Consider the following 19,914-nt stretch of genomic DNA (forward strand, 5'->3'; position numbering starts at 1 on the left):
GACATGCTTGACTGAGAACAAATTATATATATATATATATAATCACATTGTACACTGAAAACAGTTCAACAAAAGATCCAACAAGACGCAACGATTCGAGTTTTGAACCAACATCTTTGAAATGTGGTAATGAAGGAGAAAGATGTGGCCACCGATCTAATAGATTAAAATGCTGCGACGCGTTTCAGTTTAAGAAGGAAATGTGATCCAGATAAAAGGATTAAATCAGGAACAGCCCTCTCCAAATCAGCAGTGGATCTGCACCGAATATTGGAGCAAGAACAAAGAAGAATTTGACATTATTTGATGCTCGTTCAAACACAACTGAGCTGTCAGGCTTCAGAATTTGTTCCATTTCCTTAAAGCCAAAACGACGACTCAGCCCAACCTGCCGTCGAGCTGAGCATCTAAAATCATGGCTCATCGAGAATCTGAGATACCTCCCAGCATTCAGAGCTGGAATTAAAGCTGTTGTGGGATTCTTTGATTTGGGGGGGGGGGGGGGGGGGCGTCTCAGGAGAGGAGTTTGTTTGTCCTCCCCTTGTGGGATTTCGCCGGGTTCCTCCAAAAACATGCCGTTTGTGAATTGATCACACCAAATTGTGCAAAGTGTGTGCGTGAGTGTTTGTCTGATTTTGTGTGGCCTCACGGTGTGCTGGCGACGCGTCCGAGGTGTTCCCTGCCTGACTCGGTCGGTTGGGATCGGCTCCAGCAACTCTGGCGACCCGCAGAGCGGATAAAGCGGCTGTAGACGAGATCGACGAATGAGGTCTTCTACAAGCGGATGGACGGACGGATGGATGGATGGATGGATGGATGGATGTATGGATGGATGGACGGACGGACGTGACATCATGTTTGAGTCCTGCTTCTCTCTTGATCTAGTCTAGACATAACAAAGTCCATTAAAGCCGAGTCGTCATTCCAGCTCTCGTTCCATTCCAACCTTCCAGAGATTTAATATTAACTTATCAAGAAGCAACTTTAAATGCAAATATTTAACAAGGTCCTTTATGTCAACTGAAATGTCTGCGTTCTGGATTTGATGTCACGTCGCTTAAAACGTTTCAATAATACGTGTCCAACAGTCGTGAATTTTAGTTTCAGGACAAGTACGGGGGGGGGGGGGGGGGGGGGGCAAGGAGGAGTTGAGATTTAACACTTGTATCGTGAGCATCGTCTCTTATTCCGTCCTCTGAATGGGAAGTGTGTTTGAAACGAAAGACACAAACACACACGTTGACTTTAAACACGCAGACAACACGGAGGGATCTTGAACGCACCCCATCGCAGACAAGAACACCTAAAGCAGGAAACAAATCTACATCATCTTGAAGTATTAAATATAAACAACCTTAGAAAACAACATCTCTATACAGTCTCCATTGTGCTGATGTCCCGTTACAGGGTGGAGACGTCCTTGAAAGATTAAAAGCTTCTTTCATTTTATCTTTGAAATGTGTCCCTTCTGTTGGTCTATTTTTAATGTCCACAATCCAGGGGGATCGTCTCCTGTCCAAAGCCCACCGTATTTGTGTTTCCGTCTCTCGGCGTCACATGGAGCAGGTGCCCGTCTCTCTCTGTCGTCCCTCGTCTTCCTCCGGGCTGCTGGAGCAGTCCATCTCCTCTCCACAGTGTCTCTCGCTGCTGGGGACAATAGGAGACCAGTCCTGCCTCCCTCCCTTCCCGCCGTCCACCTCTGCAGCCCCCGCCTCTCTTCTCTGTCTGCAGTAAGGCGGGATCTCTACCACCACGTATTTCTTCGCCCAGCCGCTCGCCGATGTCTTCTGTTGGACCTCATTTCCCATCAGGCCCGCTTCAGACCTGGAGTTAGCTGCCGGAAGAAAAGAAAAAGATAAAGAACCACAAGTTGCCCATTTGGACATGATTTTTATGGAGATCAATGAAGAAAACAATCCTGTGTCTCAGAACCAGGACCCCCCCCCCCCTTCACCTGAGAACGCTCCGAAAACATCCAGCCAGGAGTTCCAAACTCACCTAAACATCTAACAAATGAGTTTACAGCTAAACTGTTCTACATTCAGAATTATTTCCTCTTATTACAAAACAAGCGTGTATTCCACTTAAATAGAATTTTTGAATTGAACAAAATTATTATTATTCTATTCAAGTGTAATATTTTTTGGGAGGAATTTTTTTCATCTTCTTCAGCCAACAGATTTGTGGTTCGACTCTTCACTGCATCGTGGATTTTTTGCTATATTACGGAATTCTGCAGTATAAATCATTTTCATTATTTTTCTAATAAAATAAGGATTTTCTAGCCCCCCCCCCCCAAAAAAATAAAACAGCAAATGAATGAATTAAAACACGCATTTCAACACACATACAGGAGAGCTGTGAAGCTGCCATCGGCTGTGCAGTAAACATCATCATCGTCATCATTCAAGTTTCATAGCAGTGTCTTCACTGAGTGAGCACCCCGGCTCTGCTCTCACATATTAGTCTCATAAAGTTATTATTATTGTGTGTATCCATCCATCCATGTAGAATTACTGTACAGTAACTAACTCATGATTAAGAGTACAGGTAGCATTGCCAGTAATATACACTACTGTTACTGTATTGGAATACAAGTGTAAACGGGTAACACAGGAGAGGGTGGGTTGATGACAGTAAACAAAAAACGGAAAATAATAAAAGATGGCGTCTCTGCTTTGCAGATTTTCACCCATCCATTCATTTCCTTGTTGTCGACCTCAATCGTCTCGTCGACAGCCGCTTTAACCTCCTAGCGGGTCGCGGGTGTCGCTGGACTTTATCCCCAGCAGACTCTAAAACGTTGATTAACAGCTTTTCATTCTTTCTTTCCTGAACTCTTAGATCCTCTCACCTGGCGGCGCGGCGCTGAGCTGGCTGTTGTTACTGGAGCTTCCGGCAGCGGCCAGCTGAAAGATCTCCGAGCGAGGGAGCTGAGGAGACACCGGTAAGGAGTGACACTGTCTCCATGGCAACTGTTGCCAGTCGTACGACGCCTCCTGCTGCAGACCCCCGTGGGCCGTCGGCTGCTTGCTGAAAACGCTTCCCGGAGGCGAGTGGAGGTCAAACACCAGGGAGAAGACGGATTTGCTGGGCACATCGTAAAACTTGATCTTGCCTCCACAGAGGTCCTCTCGGGCCGTGAACGGGTTGATTTTACGTGCTTTAGAGGCACGTGGAGCAGTAGGGGGGTTGCAGCAAGGGTCCTGCATGGTGACCTTTCTTCCAGGTTGGCAGGAGAAGACATCTGACTGGCTGCGGCTGAGCCAGATGTTTCGTCTGGGGCGGGGTGATTTTGGAGGAATTTTATCATCTTGGAATCCGAGAGGGTTCAGACGCTTGAAACCCTGGATCTTCTCACCTGGGACAAAGATGAGGATTCATTTGTGTGACACATTTTAGATATGATTTGCACAAAACCACCAAAATGGAGAATCTAAAGTGGCCGCTAGGTGGCAGCAAAAGCTAAGTCAAAGACCGGTTAAACATGAGCTCAGTGTTTTCTTCAAATGCTTCCAAGAGCTCAGGATTGTTACCTCCTTTTCATGGTTGGTGTATAAAGATACCAAGAAAACTCTAGAACCTTTTGATGATGATCCAGATCAGCATGTGGACGGTCTAGTTTATGGAGAAAGAGTCTGAGGACCAGTTGGATCATAATATTATTGTAAACGTCAAGTAAAGGAGCAGAATAAAAAAACATCAGTCTGTTTATGCCGATTAATGTTAACAAAAAGCTTTTCCATGTTATAGCAATTTTTCTTGTTGACCAAAAGTCGCTGTTTCCAAAGATGCTGAATGTAAATACAGGATCTACCAAAGCACAGATCATATTTTAACTTTCTGTCAAACCCCAAAGGCTCCTTCATGTCACCAAGGACAACGAACATGTTTGCCTAAATAGCAGTTATGCAACAGAAACATTCCCTACGGCGAGGATGATCCTGGTTTTCAGGATATGCTGATGTTATCAGGTAAACAGAGAGGGAATAAAAGCATCAGTGGCCTGGTGGAAATACAGCAGATACAGACCACGTTTTAGAACTCATTATCTTCGTCTAGATTTCCCTCCGTCAGTCACAACCCGCTCCTCCTGTATTCTGTGATGTCATACATTTTGTTCTCCTCGTCTTCATTTGCGGCAGAACTGAAGAAGACGAGCCGTTTCACCCGTCCAAACAAAAACATTAGCGCCTCCCGACTCCACGATGAACAGACTTGCAGACTCCATGCTGGACCAAATTAGAAGTGAAGCCTCGGCTCGCAAGGATCAAGTATCTCAAAGGAGGAATGTTGATCTCGGAGCAGTTTCATTCCCGAGTCATTTGGAAGTTTTTATTATCGCCAACCAGGGACTCTGCACACGGACTTTATCGTGTGTGATACAGATACAGCTGACGGCTGTGCGGCGCTACCTTTAGGTACGATCTTCTTATCATTGTCTCCACCGAGTGGGACGGATTCGTGCTTCATATCTTCAACTTTAAGGCAGGCAAGAAGCTCCTCCAGATGTCTCACGTTTTCTGGGAAGGATGGACGGAGTTTAGGGTCCATCTGGGGAGGAGGAGGAAACAAATGAACATTTCTCTCCGGTAGCAGTGCAGGAGATGGTACGGATAATACTCATTAGATAATGATGAGGAACATGATTCATTTCCATTTCTAGAAACAAAGACAACAATTTCTGAGACAAAGGACACAACTAGACGAGGATGAGTGGAAGTGAATCCAGGATCAACCAGCAGGGAGTTCAAAGACTTAAACGTCATCATCCTCTGCGGTTTGTAATTAAGAAAGAAAAACATCAGCTGAATTCCAGCTTGCAGTGTCAGCAAAGACGAGCCATCAACCGATGGAAATATAAAATAACCCATATTGGCTTTGGATTGATTTCCTAAAAAAATGGCTTTCATTTTAATCGTTACTCAATTTAATAACAAATGAATGTTTGAACGCTGAGAAGAGCCAAGCCTTCAAGGAGCCAGATTAATGTGAAGACGCGACCCCCCCGGAGAGAGGACTAAGTAAGATTATTCAGATAATCCGATTGAACCTCCATTTCTGAACAGGAGAATAATGGTTAATTAAGAAAATGAACATAAATCCTAAATAAACTCTCCGCAAACATTCATGGGATCATTTTGTAACTGGACGAGACAGGATTGGACAGGAGAATGGTGGACTCACATTGCAGCAGTTGAAGGCCAGCTGGAGGAAGCCCGGCGGACAGTCTCCGACCATGTGCTGGAAGGTGTGATAATCCAGGCCAAAATTCTGAAGTCAAAGACATCCGATACATAAAAAGTTTAACATGACATATAGCACAAAGTGGACTGAAGACAGAGATAGACAGATCTTCCTCAAAAGTCATACTGAGAATCTCCTGTTCCATGGACACGGGCCTGCAGGGCCATGGTCAATTTAATATTTAAATATTCAGAATCACTAAATGCTTTTTTAAAATTAACTCATGTTTAATTTTAAGGATTATTTTGCAAAACGAAATTGAATTGCCTCGACGTTTTACAATGTGCTTTCCAAATAAACTTGTTCCTCTGTGCATTTATTGAACTGATAATCTACAAATTGGATATTCTGGGTTAAAATAACTTGCAAACGGCAAGCATATACTCAACGAAACTGTAAAATCTGACTAGTGAGAAAATACATTTTTGCTTTTGGAGGGGCGATGTTTAGCACCCCCCCAAAAAGTGAATTCTCATTTGTTCCCTCCCACGTTTTAAAAGTTACATTAAAAAGTTGTAACTGACATAATGACTTATATTCCATACTGTAGAACAAAACCTGAAAACCCACCCAGAGAAACTCGCTGACTGAGTCCAAACAAAAGTGCTTTTTTGAATCAAGATTTCTAAAATCCAAATTTTGTGTCATAAACCATGTTTGTTTTTTCAAGTACACAAATAAACAAAAGGACGCCCTCAAATTTGTTATAGAATTGTTAGGATCATACCTTTAGTGCAGTAAATTTTATAACTTAAAAACCAACTCAAGTCCCTTCTGGTGGGTGACATTCATGCTTTAGTTGGTCCACTCTGTTGGACTAGCAGAGGACACGCCACGCGAGCCGCCTGTGCTTTACTCAGTAGTGAATTGTTGTGGGGCGGAGACGACACTCACCTCTGTGCGGGGAAGGAAGTCGGGGTCAGCCTGGACCCTGGCAATGATCTCACAGAGGATGATACCGTAGGAGAATACGTCGGTCTGAAACGGACGGAGAGATCACATTAGGATGTATAACCCCCCCCCCCCGGTGTGTTGTATAAATACAGTGAATGACATAAAGCATTCTTCATCATCCCGACTCATTGTTTTTCTATGCATCCTTAGTGTTTAAAACTGATTTTTTTGCTGCGTTGTTGATAAAGAATCCCGGCGCCTTTGTTAAAGTGTAAACTGTTGACCGCTAAGCTAACTGCTGCAGAGACAGAGGCCTTACCTTCTCGTTGTAAAGTTCACCTCTCAGCACCTCGGGAGCCATCCAGAAAGGAGAACCAACCACTGAAAGCTTCTCCTGTTCAGCTCTACCAATCACACACACACACACACAGATCAATGGCTTTGATTTGGCTACGCTCACATTTCCATTGCGTACACATGCAGTCTACAGTCCATTCATGCATTGGGCGCTAATGAGAAGAGGAGCTGATCGCCATCTGGTTGAACAAAGGGTTAGTCATACATTCAGTACTAGTTACCAGTTAAAACTGAGCTCTCATTTTCACCAGGCTCTGACAGAGCAGCCTATTAATGTGCAATAAATCTGCCTCCTAATCTTTTCAATTCAGTCCTTCTTGCTCTGCTTTGAGTTACAACGGGCAAAGTCGGCACGCACCCTAAAGGTGATGGGTGTGGCAACACACTGCGCAAAAGTCACATGTGTTTACATACCAAGATATATATAACTATAGAAGATTATACACATTTTAGAAAATGAAGAACTGCCCCCCAACAGCAGCTCAAATTCATTTTAAGCCACATGTGGGAAGAAAGAAAACCTCAAAACAATCTAAGAAGCCAGCTAGAAATCACATTGCTGGATTATGACGTTCCTGCAGACACAGAACTGGTTGTTACAGAGCAAGAAGGCATGCGTCATCATGTTTCACCACCTATCTGGCCACTTCTGAATTATCTATCAGGGCCAGGATACATTTCCGTAGGTCCACTCAGTGGAGACTTCCTTACAGATTGGTGGGAATCTTTTCTGCCAGGCCAAAGTCTCCCACCACCGCCGAGTAACCATTGTCATCACATTTGATCAGGCAGTTCTGAGAAAGCGGGAAAACATTAAAAACAGTCTCAATAATCCACAGTTGAAATAGCCACTAATGGTTGTTCATATGAGGAATACCTCGACATGCGGGTAGAATTCGTTCCAGGACCGAGCTCGTAACTCAAATCGATCGCATATCTAATACATTTTTCCCAAATAAAATACCCGGAAAAAATGTAATCAAATCTCCGGCAGTCTAAAAACACTGAAATTAACATTAACAAACACTGCTATATAGGTACACACACACACACACACACACTGATGTAACAAATGATATACAGTAATATAAAATGTGCTTTTATTTTGAGTTTTACCTCTGAGACAGACGATAGAAGCTAACGGCGGTGTGCAGTGCGGCGGAGGAGGGAGATGGAGTTGGACAGGACGTAACACTTTATACAGTAATTGTACATTACATGAAGGGTTTGTGTTCTTGATAGCATCCTTCTGTTTGAGGATTGTACACATCGTCTATGTACTCCGCTCGTACTGCGTTGATCGATCGTTTTATGCTTCATCCGCCATCCCTACCGCGCGCTTTCTTTGGGCGCATCACTTATTATAAAAAATATTCACAAATACAGCCAAAAACACTAAATGAATCTCAAAGCAAAATATTGTCGGTGGGCCGGCTGGTATCTCGGAACACTCGTATGTCGAGGTATTACTGCATATGGTATACACAGATACTGAATAGACCTGATATTTAAAAGTTCCAGTCTACACATCATCCTAATTGATACAGCATGAATCAGAATTGGTTGCTAAATCCTTAATCAGCATGTGATGCCATGATGTTCAGAGCACTGATGGACCGCTTTCTCATGTTTAATCTGTTTTGTTTGCATCCTGGAATAAAAGAGAAATTGGAACACGTAAACTATCCGTGTTTCACGGCTGATTTATCCTTTAAAGGATACACCAAGTGACCAGTGGAGCTCACCTTGGAGGTGAGGTCTCGGTGGAATATGCCTTTAGAGTGCAAGTAGGCCAGGCCACTGGCAATGTCACAGGCTAGCTTGACCCTCGTGGGCCAACTCAAGGGTTTGTTGCCGTCCAGAAGCTGTTCCAGGTTTCCACCATTGATGTACTGGTAGAAAACAAAGTGACACACACAATAAGGAGGCAACAGAATAATGAAATTCTGATTTTACACAATAAAAAGCATGATGAGTAAGAGCGATTAAAGGCTTGTTAAACACAAAGTGATGACTGGTATTAAGGGCTCTATCTTACACCCAGATAAAAGGGGCATTCCGTGCCTTTGGAGTTTCTTTCCAGATGCATTGTCAAGCCTGGCACCCATGAATCTGTGTAACTACTAAATCAACTTGACTTGGGAGTCACCGTTTTGTCTCCCCGAGTCTGCACCAAACTCAAGTGCACGCATTACGCCACTCAGCTGGTCTCTGGGTGTCTTCCAGCTTCTGTTCCGGGGGGTTGGTGGGCTTTAAAAAAAAGTCGGGGAACCCCTGGCTGAAAATGTTCACAATATTGTGTCTATTAGAGATCAATAAAATCTATATTACTGTGTATTGAATACTCTCTTTATGATGTATTGACCTCGACCCCTCCTAGGTTGAATATTTGGAAATCCCCACCAGCTGTTTAGAACTGAAGCAGCTTCTTTTCTTTGACACAAGGCAAAATATCTTCAAGCTATTCCTACAAGCCCAGTTAACTTATTCCGACACAGAGTTCTACCATGACCGGGATGACTAATAATCCTCACTGACACTAATTACCGAGTTGGTTCAGAATCCAAGGATGATGATGACGTCATAAGATGCTAACTGGAGAGCGTATTTGAGCTAACAGCCACATGTTTGACACATACATGTCCCGTGATCTCCCATAGTGACGAGTGCAAAGGAAACGAGAAACATACAGCGGGTTGCAAACTGGGTTTTTGTTTAAGGATCCTGGAAAGATCTAAACAATAGGATCCTTGTTTGCGGCTAGAAGCAGCACAATCCTGCCGAGGGTCATGATTAACATTAGCGGAGATTATGATTGCAGAAACCTTTCCGATGACGTGCGTTACTTTGCGTCTGCAGAGATCCACAGTTCTTCTTGCCTCTCGAGTTTCCTCGATGAGAGCGTTTTCTGAGTTTATTTTGGAGCCGTTTGTGGACTTGCACGCGTCTGTGCATTACACACAGCGACTTTCTCTGGGTAGCTTGGGGCCATGCAGTAACTTAATTCTCCACTTCCTCTGAGCTCCGGCCTCATCATGGGAGTCAAGTAACAAAACAGCATGAGCCTGCTTACCCGGGTCAGACTCAACACAACAGGCCCTGTTTACGCTGCAAGAGGAGTCAAAGACCCTCCACAGCGTGTGAGCATCATGAGGCCGTCTGAAGAAACACGGTTCACTGTGCAAGTGTGTAAAATTGGTGATGTGCTACCGCACAACGTTGGTGTTTGTCTTTATAAGGCTACAATGAGCGCTTTCACTGTGCAGTGGAACAGTGTAATCTATTACATCCCTCAAAGCATCCGAGACACTGTACTTTCCTCATAAATGAGACAATCATGGCCTTTGAGCTGTTTTTCTTCATTTAGGTCCGATCTATGAGTCTTCAGATCCAAATTTGTTATCGGATGCTTCTTAAAATAAAGATTAATTCAATATGATTTTTTTTTTTTAAAGCTCCGTTTCAGATGGAATGATCTGAAGACATGACCAAGTTTGATTTTTGTTTTTTGCTCGTCAACTCGCAGCAGATATTTCCTGCCCTGATTTACACAAGATCATGGAGTCTTCATTCAAAACTGATGACAGTAAAATTACAAAATGCTGCCGATCTGATATGAATTCAATAATGGATCAGAACATTTGCATTCTTGCGTGAATTATTGTTAAGGTGGACAGTGTTCCAGTCTTATTGGTTGAATCAAACTCTCCCAAAGAAGCAGAGTGGCCAGTCATGTGGTTAATTACGTGCACCTCGTTTTCCAAGTAGATCATATAAATGCACATTTTGCAGGGATTAGAAATTATCTAATTTGTGTCGTCTTGATCCCAACCATACATCCCTCATTCTATGGTTTAGTACATAAAACTAATTCAATGTTTTCAGCTTTTAATATTTTATTTATTTATTTATACACGCACACACCTACACCTACACCCACACACACACACATACACTGCTCGACTTTACAACCACACTGGTCTGTTTGTCTGTTTACAAGGTGTTTTTACGGCATGCTGGAACGCGAGCGACAGTTTCTTCGGTCTCACCCACGATGTCTACCAAGAGGAAATTGTCTTTTTCTACTCCTCATTCACAGTATCATGACGCAACATAATATACTTGTGGTAATTTAACAATGGTCAATTTGGGACCAAGTCGGATTACAACAAAATCCTCAGAACCAATTGTGGCCGTAAGTCGACGACCTCCTGTGTAACAGAATGAGGAACTACACATCTAAAGGTGAAGTACTGTGTGTGTGTGTCTTCCTACCTCTGTCAGAGCATGAAGCTGGCCCTCATGAACACACACGCCTTTAAACCTGTAAAGCCAAAGAACAGACATGAGACTCTCATGATGCCATAATTCCAACCTTTGAGACAAGAATGTCTAGAATTGATTTTGAAGGAATTAATGGTCTTAATTATCCTCAAGACAGATGATGAATACTGAGTGTACACAGCTAGTTCAAACAATTCTACAAGGTCATGTCAATGAAACTCGAAGGAGATAATGAAAAAAAAGAAAGTGTGCCGTCTGCAAGTTCACAAGCAGGAAAAAATATCGAGGGAAGGATTCCAAGCAGGCAAGACCAGACAAGCATTTACTGTGAGACTCTCTGCCAAAGGGAAACGGCTCCTTTACTTCACCTGCATTCCATTCTGCCACTGCCCATTAACAAAAGGTTCTATTCTGACCGTGCACTGCATGTTTAGGTAGACGTGCTGGTGTCTTTCACATAACCAAAGTGCGCTTGAGCCGGAGGTCACCAACTGACGGCTGTTCATCCCTCACAATGTTCTGGTAGAGAGTAAAATTTACGGTCCCATCCATTACCAGACGTCGTCCAGGTGTTGAAGCAGCCTCGGGCCTTCAACCTAACAACAGCATATTGCAGAGCCATGGCGCCTGCAGTCATGCCGACGTGGTCGGTGGCCCTTCTGTGACCTCTTGGATGAGTAATCGATGTGCTGTTAGTGTAATCTCGGAATCAGGCCTGGGTGTGGCTAGTGGCATTGAAGTTCACACTTTATTCAGGAATTAATAGCAGGGCAATTACCTCTCCATATATGGACAGGCAGGTTTGAGTGGCTGTTTCCCTTAATAAATGAAATCATCATTTAAACACGACACTTCGTATTTACTTGGGTTAGAAATGACAGCAATGTATGAACCAACTTTGCTCCCAAGCAGTGTTGAAGGCCCCACATAATTGTGAGGGCAATGAAAAGGTCAACTGAGTGGGTCCTTGTTGGATACTGATGAACAATGAAGCCCTCAGTGTCTGCTTGTTAGCGTGCACACACACACACACACACAATCCATTAGGCATGTTTAACAAAGATGGCATTGTAAAAGAGACTTGCATAAATACACTCAGGCAGATATTTATACACGTGTGTGCATGTTGAGAACTGCCCACTCCAGAGACCAGAGAACAACGTGGACTGGAAACTAAACTACTAAATTAACAGAGCAATTATTGGGCGTAGCAGTCTAAGTGGGACCTGAATGTTCTTTCCTATAAAGTTTTATTGTGTTTACTGACTTTTCCCTTTTCCTGCCATAAAATGTAACCAAGGAACTTTATTTGAATAGTACCTTACAAACATTGAGGCAGCGCATAGTGCTTTATGTAAAAAGAAATGAATGGAGTGCACTCATATAGCACTTCTCTACATCATCATGGTGCCTAAAGCTGCAGGCCTGCTGGGGGCAACTCAGGGCTCAGTGTTTCCCCCAAAGGCACTTCGACATGTTGACAGTTGGATTCAAACTGCCCCTGTTTGATTCGACACGTGCAGAAGTGCAAGAAATTGTTTTAACAAAATACTAAAACCAGTCCCTGCAAAGCGATACTGCAAAGCGATACTGCAAAGCGATACAATAACCTTCAATAACTCTTCCTTCCATATCACACAGGAATTTGAATCAAAGAATGCTTGCGGCGACTGGCTGCAGGCAAAGCATCTTCCTCCTCCGCTTCTTCTCCCGACTTGTCCCGTCAGGGGTCGCCACAGCAAATCAACCTTCTAGTCGATTGCATGCTTAATTCTGGTGTACCCTGGACGAGTCGCCAGCTCATCAAAGGGTCAAGAAATAAAAAACAATCATTCACACTTATATTTACCGCTAAGGGAAACTTATTCAACAAATCATATAAATTAAATAATAAAGGTATCATTGGACTGAAGCGTATTGATACTCCACGATTGAGGGGGTGATATTTTATTCATACCAATACCAGGCATTACACGGAGGCAACACTTAAAGACTGCAGATTCAGGTACGAGAGGTTCAAACGGTACCGTTTGGTGCCAAATTTGTCTAACCAATCACTGATGAGAATATCAGAAATATAAACATGCACCGATCGATTAGCGACAATTTCCTTCATTTTTGGGGCCAGAAATGCGCGATCGGTGGACCCCCACAAAAATACATATCGATGTTTGTTAAGCCCATGCAAAAAGCTTCCTGCCTTCAGGCAGCAACTACAACGCTAGCAGGAGCTAGCAGCTCAGAATAATCACCATTTTTAGCCAACCCCAAAGGAAACAGGTCACAACCACAGTCTCCCGACCAAGTGAGAGAGGAGAGACACATGTCAAAGCAAGAGTGCGGCAGGTGCTCAAAGAAACGGTTGATATGTATGAATCCATTTGTTCACTAAGGTGAGATTATTACTATACATATCATGTGATGAGAAACTATAACTACCATACTAGATGGGTTTTGGGTTAGATCTAGTTAAAAGCTGGTTTCTATGCATTATTCATTTATGCATTTATTTTAAAATTATGCAGATTTTGCTCAACAATTTAATTAAATTGACACATGAATGAGCTCCACCGTAGTAAACCAGGGATGGGTTAGTTAGTCAGTCAATGGATTACCAACCTGAGAATGCTCGGATGGGAGAGTCGGTTCATCAGCTGCACCTCTCTCAACATGTTGGCCCTGTTGCTGCTGATCTTGTTCATCTTTAAAGCCATAACTTGATCTGAAGCTCGATGATGGACCTGCAGACAGACAGACAGATACAGGGATGGACAGATAGAAACGCTGAGCATTAAGAAAAATATTATGCAGCAAATAAACAAAGGAAACAGAACGGGAAGGTTTAATATTAAAAGAAAATCATTTTAATTAGGCCAGTCACTGCTGACCGGCCCTGACGTGTCAATACAGAGCAACAATCAATTTTGTATTCTTGTGCATTCGGATTCAATCTAGCTGTCGGATAGCGACGGCCTCAGCATCCATCAATGATTGGCTGAAAACAGCACGAGCTAACAACAACAAGTGGCGACAAAAAATGAGAAGAGATTTCTGAAACATTATGAAAAAAGATATATTACTGAATTATAAATGCAAACAAAATGCCATGATATCGTTATATATACACCTCTTGCTAAATTTCAAAAGCGGAAGTGTTCATGAGGCACCTCAAAATCAAGGATTAATACTGCATGCATTTGCTTCCAAAAACCCCCCAAAAAAGTACAATCCATTTCATTTGATTGAAAAGCCTCAGATGAAACACTTAACCGACAAAGATTCCTATGACTCAACGGGAACAGTGGCTCTACCGTACGTCTACTCAATACACTGATCCCTTCACGGAAACAGGTGATAAACCCACAGGTCACAGTGCCAGAAAGCAGTTCATTAATTACAGAGAATTTGAATTCTGCTGAGCACGGCCATGCATGCAAATCGGAAGCGTCACTGTGCAAACCGCACAAAGTCACATGTCAGATGACTGAGCTGCTGCAGCAACATCTATCTACCTTCACTTGCGATCTCATTTCCTGACAGCAGAGACATAATTAGACCACGATGCAGATTTTAATACCATAGTTCAGAAAGGGCAAAGTGGATACCCCTGCAATTATAGTTGCTTTCAGTAAGGAAGTGGCAATTCAAAAGTTAACGAGAAAGCCGGACGAGGAATAAAACACAAAATTATTGTGAAATATTCAACCCTGTGATACTGCACTTTAAAAAAAATGTTAAATGCCATGGCTATTTTAAACCACAACAAACATACATTATATAAAATTAGGTGTCAACGCTGTTACCGTGCAAACCAAATGTTTTTGTAGATGTGATTAAATTAATTGTGCATCCTTGACAAGCATGATTATTTGGAGCGCCTACAGTTTTCTAGTAAACAGTTCTCACAAAAACACCCACGAAACGAAATGAGTGGAAACATGCGAGCAAAGAGGCATTCATTCAAACAGTGGGCGGCTTTATGTCGCCGTCTAACAATGGCTCTTCTGCGTTCCTGCATCATCAGAACTATGGTACAATGGTGACATCAGACCGGAAGCATCACTTACAGCAGGGGAGGGAATTAGCACCGTGAAAAGAACAGATTATAAAGAAGGCTTTAACTATCAAAGTCAAAATGTTGCGCAACAATGTTGATATTTGAGCATTTCAGTGAGGAATAATCTGCATGAAACAAACCCTGGATTCTAACTTGAGAGTTTCTCTCTGTTGTAGAGATAAAAATGTCTGTTCAAGTTCAGAGGAATCCGACAGCAGGACAGCAGAAACAAACAGATGGCCACTCCTCCCCCACATCAGTCTATCCTCCCCCGATCCCCCATGTCCACCCTTCACATCCCCCCCCATCTGCATTGAGGCCTGATCCCCTTCTTCCTCCTGGCTGTGGCCTCCGGTAAACCGTTCCCCTTAATCCTCATGCTTCCCAGTCGTCCACCCCTCCAGCTCCTGATTTCACCGCATTGGATTTTTGTTAAAGACTTCTAAACTATCCTTGTTCTCCAACTTCTGAAACGCTTCGGTCACCTTTACTTCCACTCTTCCTCTATTTTAAAGTGAGACCAGTCAGCATTCTCACGCACCCTTCCTCTTCATCAACTCCTGAATCCACTTTTCAACTAAACATTTCTACCACCAAAGCTTTGCCCCCATTCGTCTCTTGTCCTCTTCAGTCATTCATTTCACCACTTTTTTTTGGTTCCCATCACAATCCATTATTCTTTTTGAATGCAAGCTTTTAATCACTCTAATCCACTTCCTTTTCTGCTCACATTTACCTCTACAGAAAAAGCATTAACACCAGGACGTGTCTATTACTTAATAACTGGCTCAGATAATAACTGCTCACAGGAAGCAAAGTCCACAAAGACATCGTGTTCACCTTGCTCATTAAACATTTACTGGTGCATTTCCAGAGCAGACAACTTCCAGTTTACATCCACGTCAGTCCAGACTCATAATAGAGAGTAAGTCTTAATTGTATAGACAGAACTATAATACATGATACTGTGTTGTAGCATTGAGATGTGAATGATGGCTGAAGATGATCTCAGCCATGGAAAGTTACCAAAGACATTGCTATGCATTTCAGGGAGTGGGTAAGGTAATTAAACATGCACCGATCGATCGCAGATATCCTTAATTTGGGGGGGATAAGCCGAGTCCTACATTTGAAACTGATCTTATCTACCTCCGCAAAGGTCTGAAAATCAGCCACTGTCCCCTCTGCTCCGCCGTGATGCTGACAGACCCGCTACTTGCCCAAGCTGATCCCCCCCCCCCCCCCCCCCCAAGAAGATGCCTGTCTGGTGAAAAAGCAGAAATGCTTTTGTTCATCAAAAACAAATCTGTCACTAATGTACAAGCGACTGCAATAAGTCCGTGAGAACAATTACCTGCTGAAGCTTTTGTCACGTCAGCTGTTGCAAGTTATTTTCAGATTTACAATTTTACATTGAAATCGCCACATAGCTGCTGCAGTTGGGCATTTTTTTTTTTTCCATTTTTGCACTACAAGAATGAAAAGCTGAAACCCAGGACACCTTATTGGCGGTTTAGGTTGTTTTGTTAGTTTGTCCTGTAGATAGTTATTTTATTAACTACATCAAACCCTGTGTCTTCCTTTTATTTGTAAAAGCAAGATAGGGCTGTGCACTTTATTTTTGGTGAGAGGCTCAAAGCAGGTCGGCAGGATAACCTGTTGCACACGTTTTTGGGGTTTTTTTTGCATTAAAAAAAAATATGATTGGCACAAGGTACAGGGTGATAGATTACAGCGCTTTACATAATATCCAAGGCGAGTCAGAATGTAAACGAAGCACCAGAACGTTGTGTTCATAAGCTACGATAAATGAGGATGCACTGGAATAAGTACAAGAAGCAGAGTCAGGTGTTTTCACACCTGTATTACACATGCAACCCAGAACCGAAGGCAGCCTCTGAGACTGCCAGGGGCCAGTCTGACTACAGGGAATACGGCGCCGATGAGTTGCAGAAGCTCCGATCTCACCCCAGGGAGAACAAACAAGCTCAGGCATGAAATTACAAAAGGTGTGCATGAGACGGAGATCAGGCATCCGTCAGCACCCGACTCCTGACAAATAAATCAGAATCAGAATCCTTTAATAATCCCACAGGGAAAATCTGCTGCTGAACTGCTGTTACAAGCAAAGGATTCAGCTTTGGATTCAAAAATAGAAACCATTGGACATCATCGATCAATTATCATCAACCGTATGGAGTCTGACAAAGTGGCACAAAGGAAGCTTCATTTTAGACCATTCCATCAATCTGATTGATTACCACTCTGTGGTGGACATGGTTATTTATTTCTCTAAAACGCAGTCCTACGTTCCGAAATAAGCTGCTGTCCCGCTGCATTTCTGAACCAAAGGCTTCACAGCCACCGTGGCTTTAAAACGACTTTTTAAAGAGAGTTTTAAACACATGCCAAGCATACGGTAGCCAAACTATTAACACCAGGCACTCTTGAGCGAGTCCCATTCCCAGAAGGGGTGGTAATTAATAACGGGGTCGTCGACTTATGCCGACAACTGGTTCCGAGGGTTTTGTCGTATGCCGACTCGGTCATAAGTCGCCCCATGTTAAATTACCATAAGTATATTATGCTGCGCCATGATACGGAACGGACATTGTGGGTGAGAGCGCCGAAACATCATAAATAAGCCTGGATGGAGGGAAGCTAAGAGGCTAGCAATAAGGTAAACCAAAAAGTGAAAGACAGACTGAAGAGCAAAACACTGATCTCCACCCACCTTGAAGACATCCGAGAAGAATCCAGAGCCAATCCACTCACAGGTGAAGTCATCGAGGCGTGTAAGACAGGAAAAGGCACTGATGAGCGCCCTGTAGGACGACGGCCACACCCTGCCCACCTGCAGAAGGCAGGAACACATGTCAAATAACGCAGTGAGGTCAACAAACATGCTTTGATATTGAATTTGGAATCCTTCTTGATCATACCGGCCACAATAGTACCACGTTCACCTACAAAAACAAGTTACTGAAGCATTTCAGCACAGATCAAAATGCTTACGGCGTGTCACACCCAGCCTGCAGCAATTCAGTCTACTTATCAGTTCAGCTTTTTAGATTCGCGCTTCACTAATCTTGGTTTGGAGTCTTCATCTCACCACAAATTAAAGCCCGATTTAACGCACCATCGTCATCATGCCTCTTTTGTCTCAAAGCAAAATGTTACTCGCAGGTTTGCTCGTGTCTCGGAACACTCGTATGTCGAGGTATTACTGTACTAGCAACCGTAAAGTGGCATTTTCCACAATAACAACTGAATTTTAAAAAGAAAAGTGTTTTTTTTTTTAATCCAGTCAGCTGACAACAATCCCTAAAAAAACTTTTATTCTGATTCGTATTATTAGTTACATTTTCCAGCTAAATTGCCAAACATTGGTTGGCTGTTCTGACAGATTTGACCCCGTATGTTGACCGCGGACTCATCGGACCGTGAACTTAGTCCAATGGGTCCATAATATCAATAATTAATGCGCCCAATAACTAATTGATGTAGGCATTTGTAGCGTGCCTTATTTTTATTACTTTATGTGAAGATCAAAGTAGAAACAGTTTAGTCCTTTATCAATGCACTGGCACAGGAACCCTGCACAACACGATGGATTCTCCTCACACCAATGGAAACGTACCAAAAACAAAAGACTGACCTGTGAAAGCGGGTTCATGCCCATTTCACTGATCCCTAAACCTCCAAAGCCATCTCTGTCCTCGTTGATGCGTTCCTGCCGTGTAGGAAACCCAGCGATGGAGTTGCGCTTATTCCGGTCCATGGTGACGTGAACGACAGCGATACCAGTGAGGGTAGTACGGGCCTTTTTCTGTAACGTACCCACATGGCAAGAGGACTAGATCGCTACAATGGGGCCGCAGCAGCACAGCGCTAACTCCGTTTGTGTCCTGGGGAGCAGCCTCAGTTGGGAAATGTATTCGTGACAAGCCAGTTCACACGCGGTTGGATCCAAGACGTCTCCTCGTGGGTCAGCTCCTTGCTTTTGAGTGGGGGTCCACTGAAATGAGAGGGGGTTCACATGTTTGACAGATGCATCCCGAGTGCTCGGAGACCTAGAGGAAATAAAGAGAAAATAAAGTGTTGATTTCGCTGTAGGAGTCCTTGAACAATAAAGTGCTTCAAAGGATTCAGACATATTTCTGGCAAATCTTTGGAATGACTTGATGAATTTAAACATATTACAATCCACATCCTCTTCCAACCGAGATTAAAAAAAAAAGATAAGAAAAAGATGCCATACAACTCTTTCTTGAAAGGTTTGGGGTTTCGACATCAGATATCCTGCTGCAGGATGACTGAGACGAGCCAGTATTGCTCAACAGGCCTGACTGTAATGGTTGAAATAGGGGCCGATTGTCCAATTATGGGAGATTAGCCAAAGAATAGTTCAGGTCCTGGACCTTTCTGTCATCCAAAACAGAACCAGCAGGGTACAAAGGGTAACAGGAAGAGACGTCTGTGACCAAAGGATTTTCATACACGCAAAAACAATGCGGCTTTCATGACAAACCTTTTCAAGAATACAATCTTCCCGAGAGAGAACCGACTCTTCCGTTGATAAGACGTTCTGATCCTGGCTATAAATATTTATCCAATACCTTGAAAGAACGGTCCAAAGTATATTGATGAAAAAATAAAAGATTTTGACGTATGATTTCCCTTAGAACATTTTGCTTGTTAAATATTTCCTAGCCGAGCACGAAGCTGCTAGTCCACAACTCTTGCATAAAGTAATCAGGCAAACAGCATCTAATTAACTTTTTTTTAAGTATTTTTTAAAAATTAGAATAATACTAATTTTCCACAATTATTGTTCGGAAAAAGAGAATGATTGAGTGATTGTAATTAATTGTTTTTTCTATCTGCACTGCTACTTTAAGTTTCAGTAAATAAATCACCTGCAGTACTGCAGTGTATTTATTTCTACAAACACAGCAATAGTGGCTAAGAGAAGCTACCAGGCCAAACAAAATGATTTACAGTTGTCCACTTCGGTTACCTGGAGGATCACAGGTGAACCCCGTTTGTGGATGATTCTGAGACGCCCACATAAA

At 43.0% G+C, this 19,914-nt stretch overlaps 1 protein-coding gene across 1 annotated transcript; it reads right to left on the bottom strand.

The window, feature by feature from the left end:
* Positions 1 to 572: 572 nt before the first annotated feature.
* On the bottom strand, positions 573 to 18,620 carry tesk2 (testis associated actin remodelling kinase 2). The gene is made up of 12 exons (XM_068748416.1): positions 18,498 to 18,620; positions 17,574 to 17,693; positions 13,402 to 13,523; positions 10,774 to 10,822; positions 8,244 to 8,390; positions 7,210 to 7,292; positions 6,461 to 6,545; positions 6,142 to 6,225; positions 5,188 to 5,274; positions 4,416 to 4,554; positions 2,855 to 3,361; positions 573 to 1,834 (listed from the first exon to the last, which is right to left on the bottom strand). The coding sequence occupies exons 1-12, from the start codon at positions 18,618 to 18,620 to the stop codon at positions 1,554 to 1,556; spliced, it is 1,827 nt and encodes a 608-aa protein (XP_068604517.1). The 3' UTR covers positions 573 to 1,553.
* Between the last annotated feature and the right edge of the window lie 1,294 nt (positions 18,621 to 19,914).

The sequence above is a fragment of the Brachionichthys hirsutus genome, chromosome 15 (genome assembly GCF_040956055.1).
Source record: "Brachionichthys hirsutus isolate HB-005 chromosome 15, CSIRO-AGI_Bhir_v1, whole genome shotgun sequence".
Taxonomy (NCBI): domain Eukaryota; kingdom Metazoa; phylum Chordata; class Actinopteri; order Lophiiformes; family Brachionichthyidae; genus Brachionichthys; species Brachionichthys hirsutus.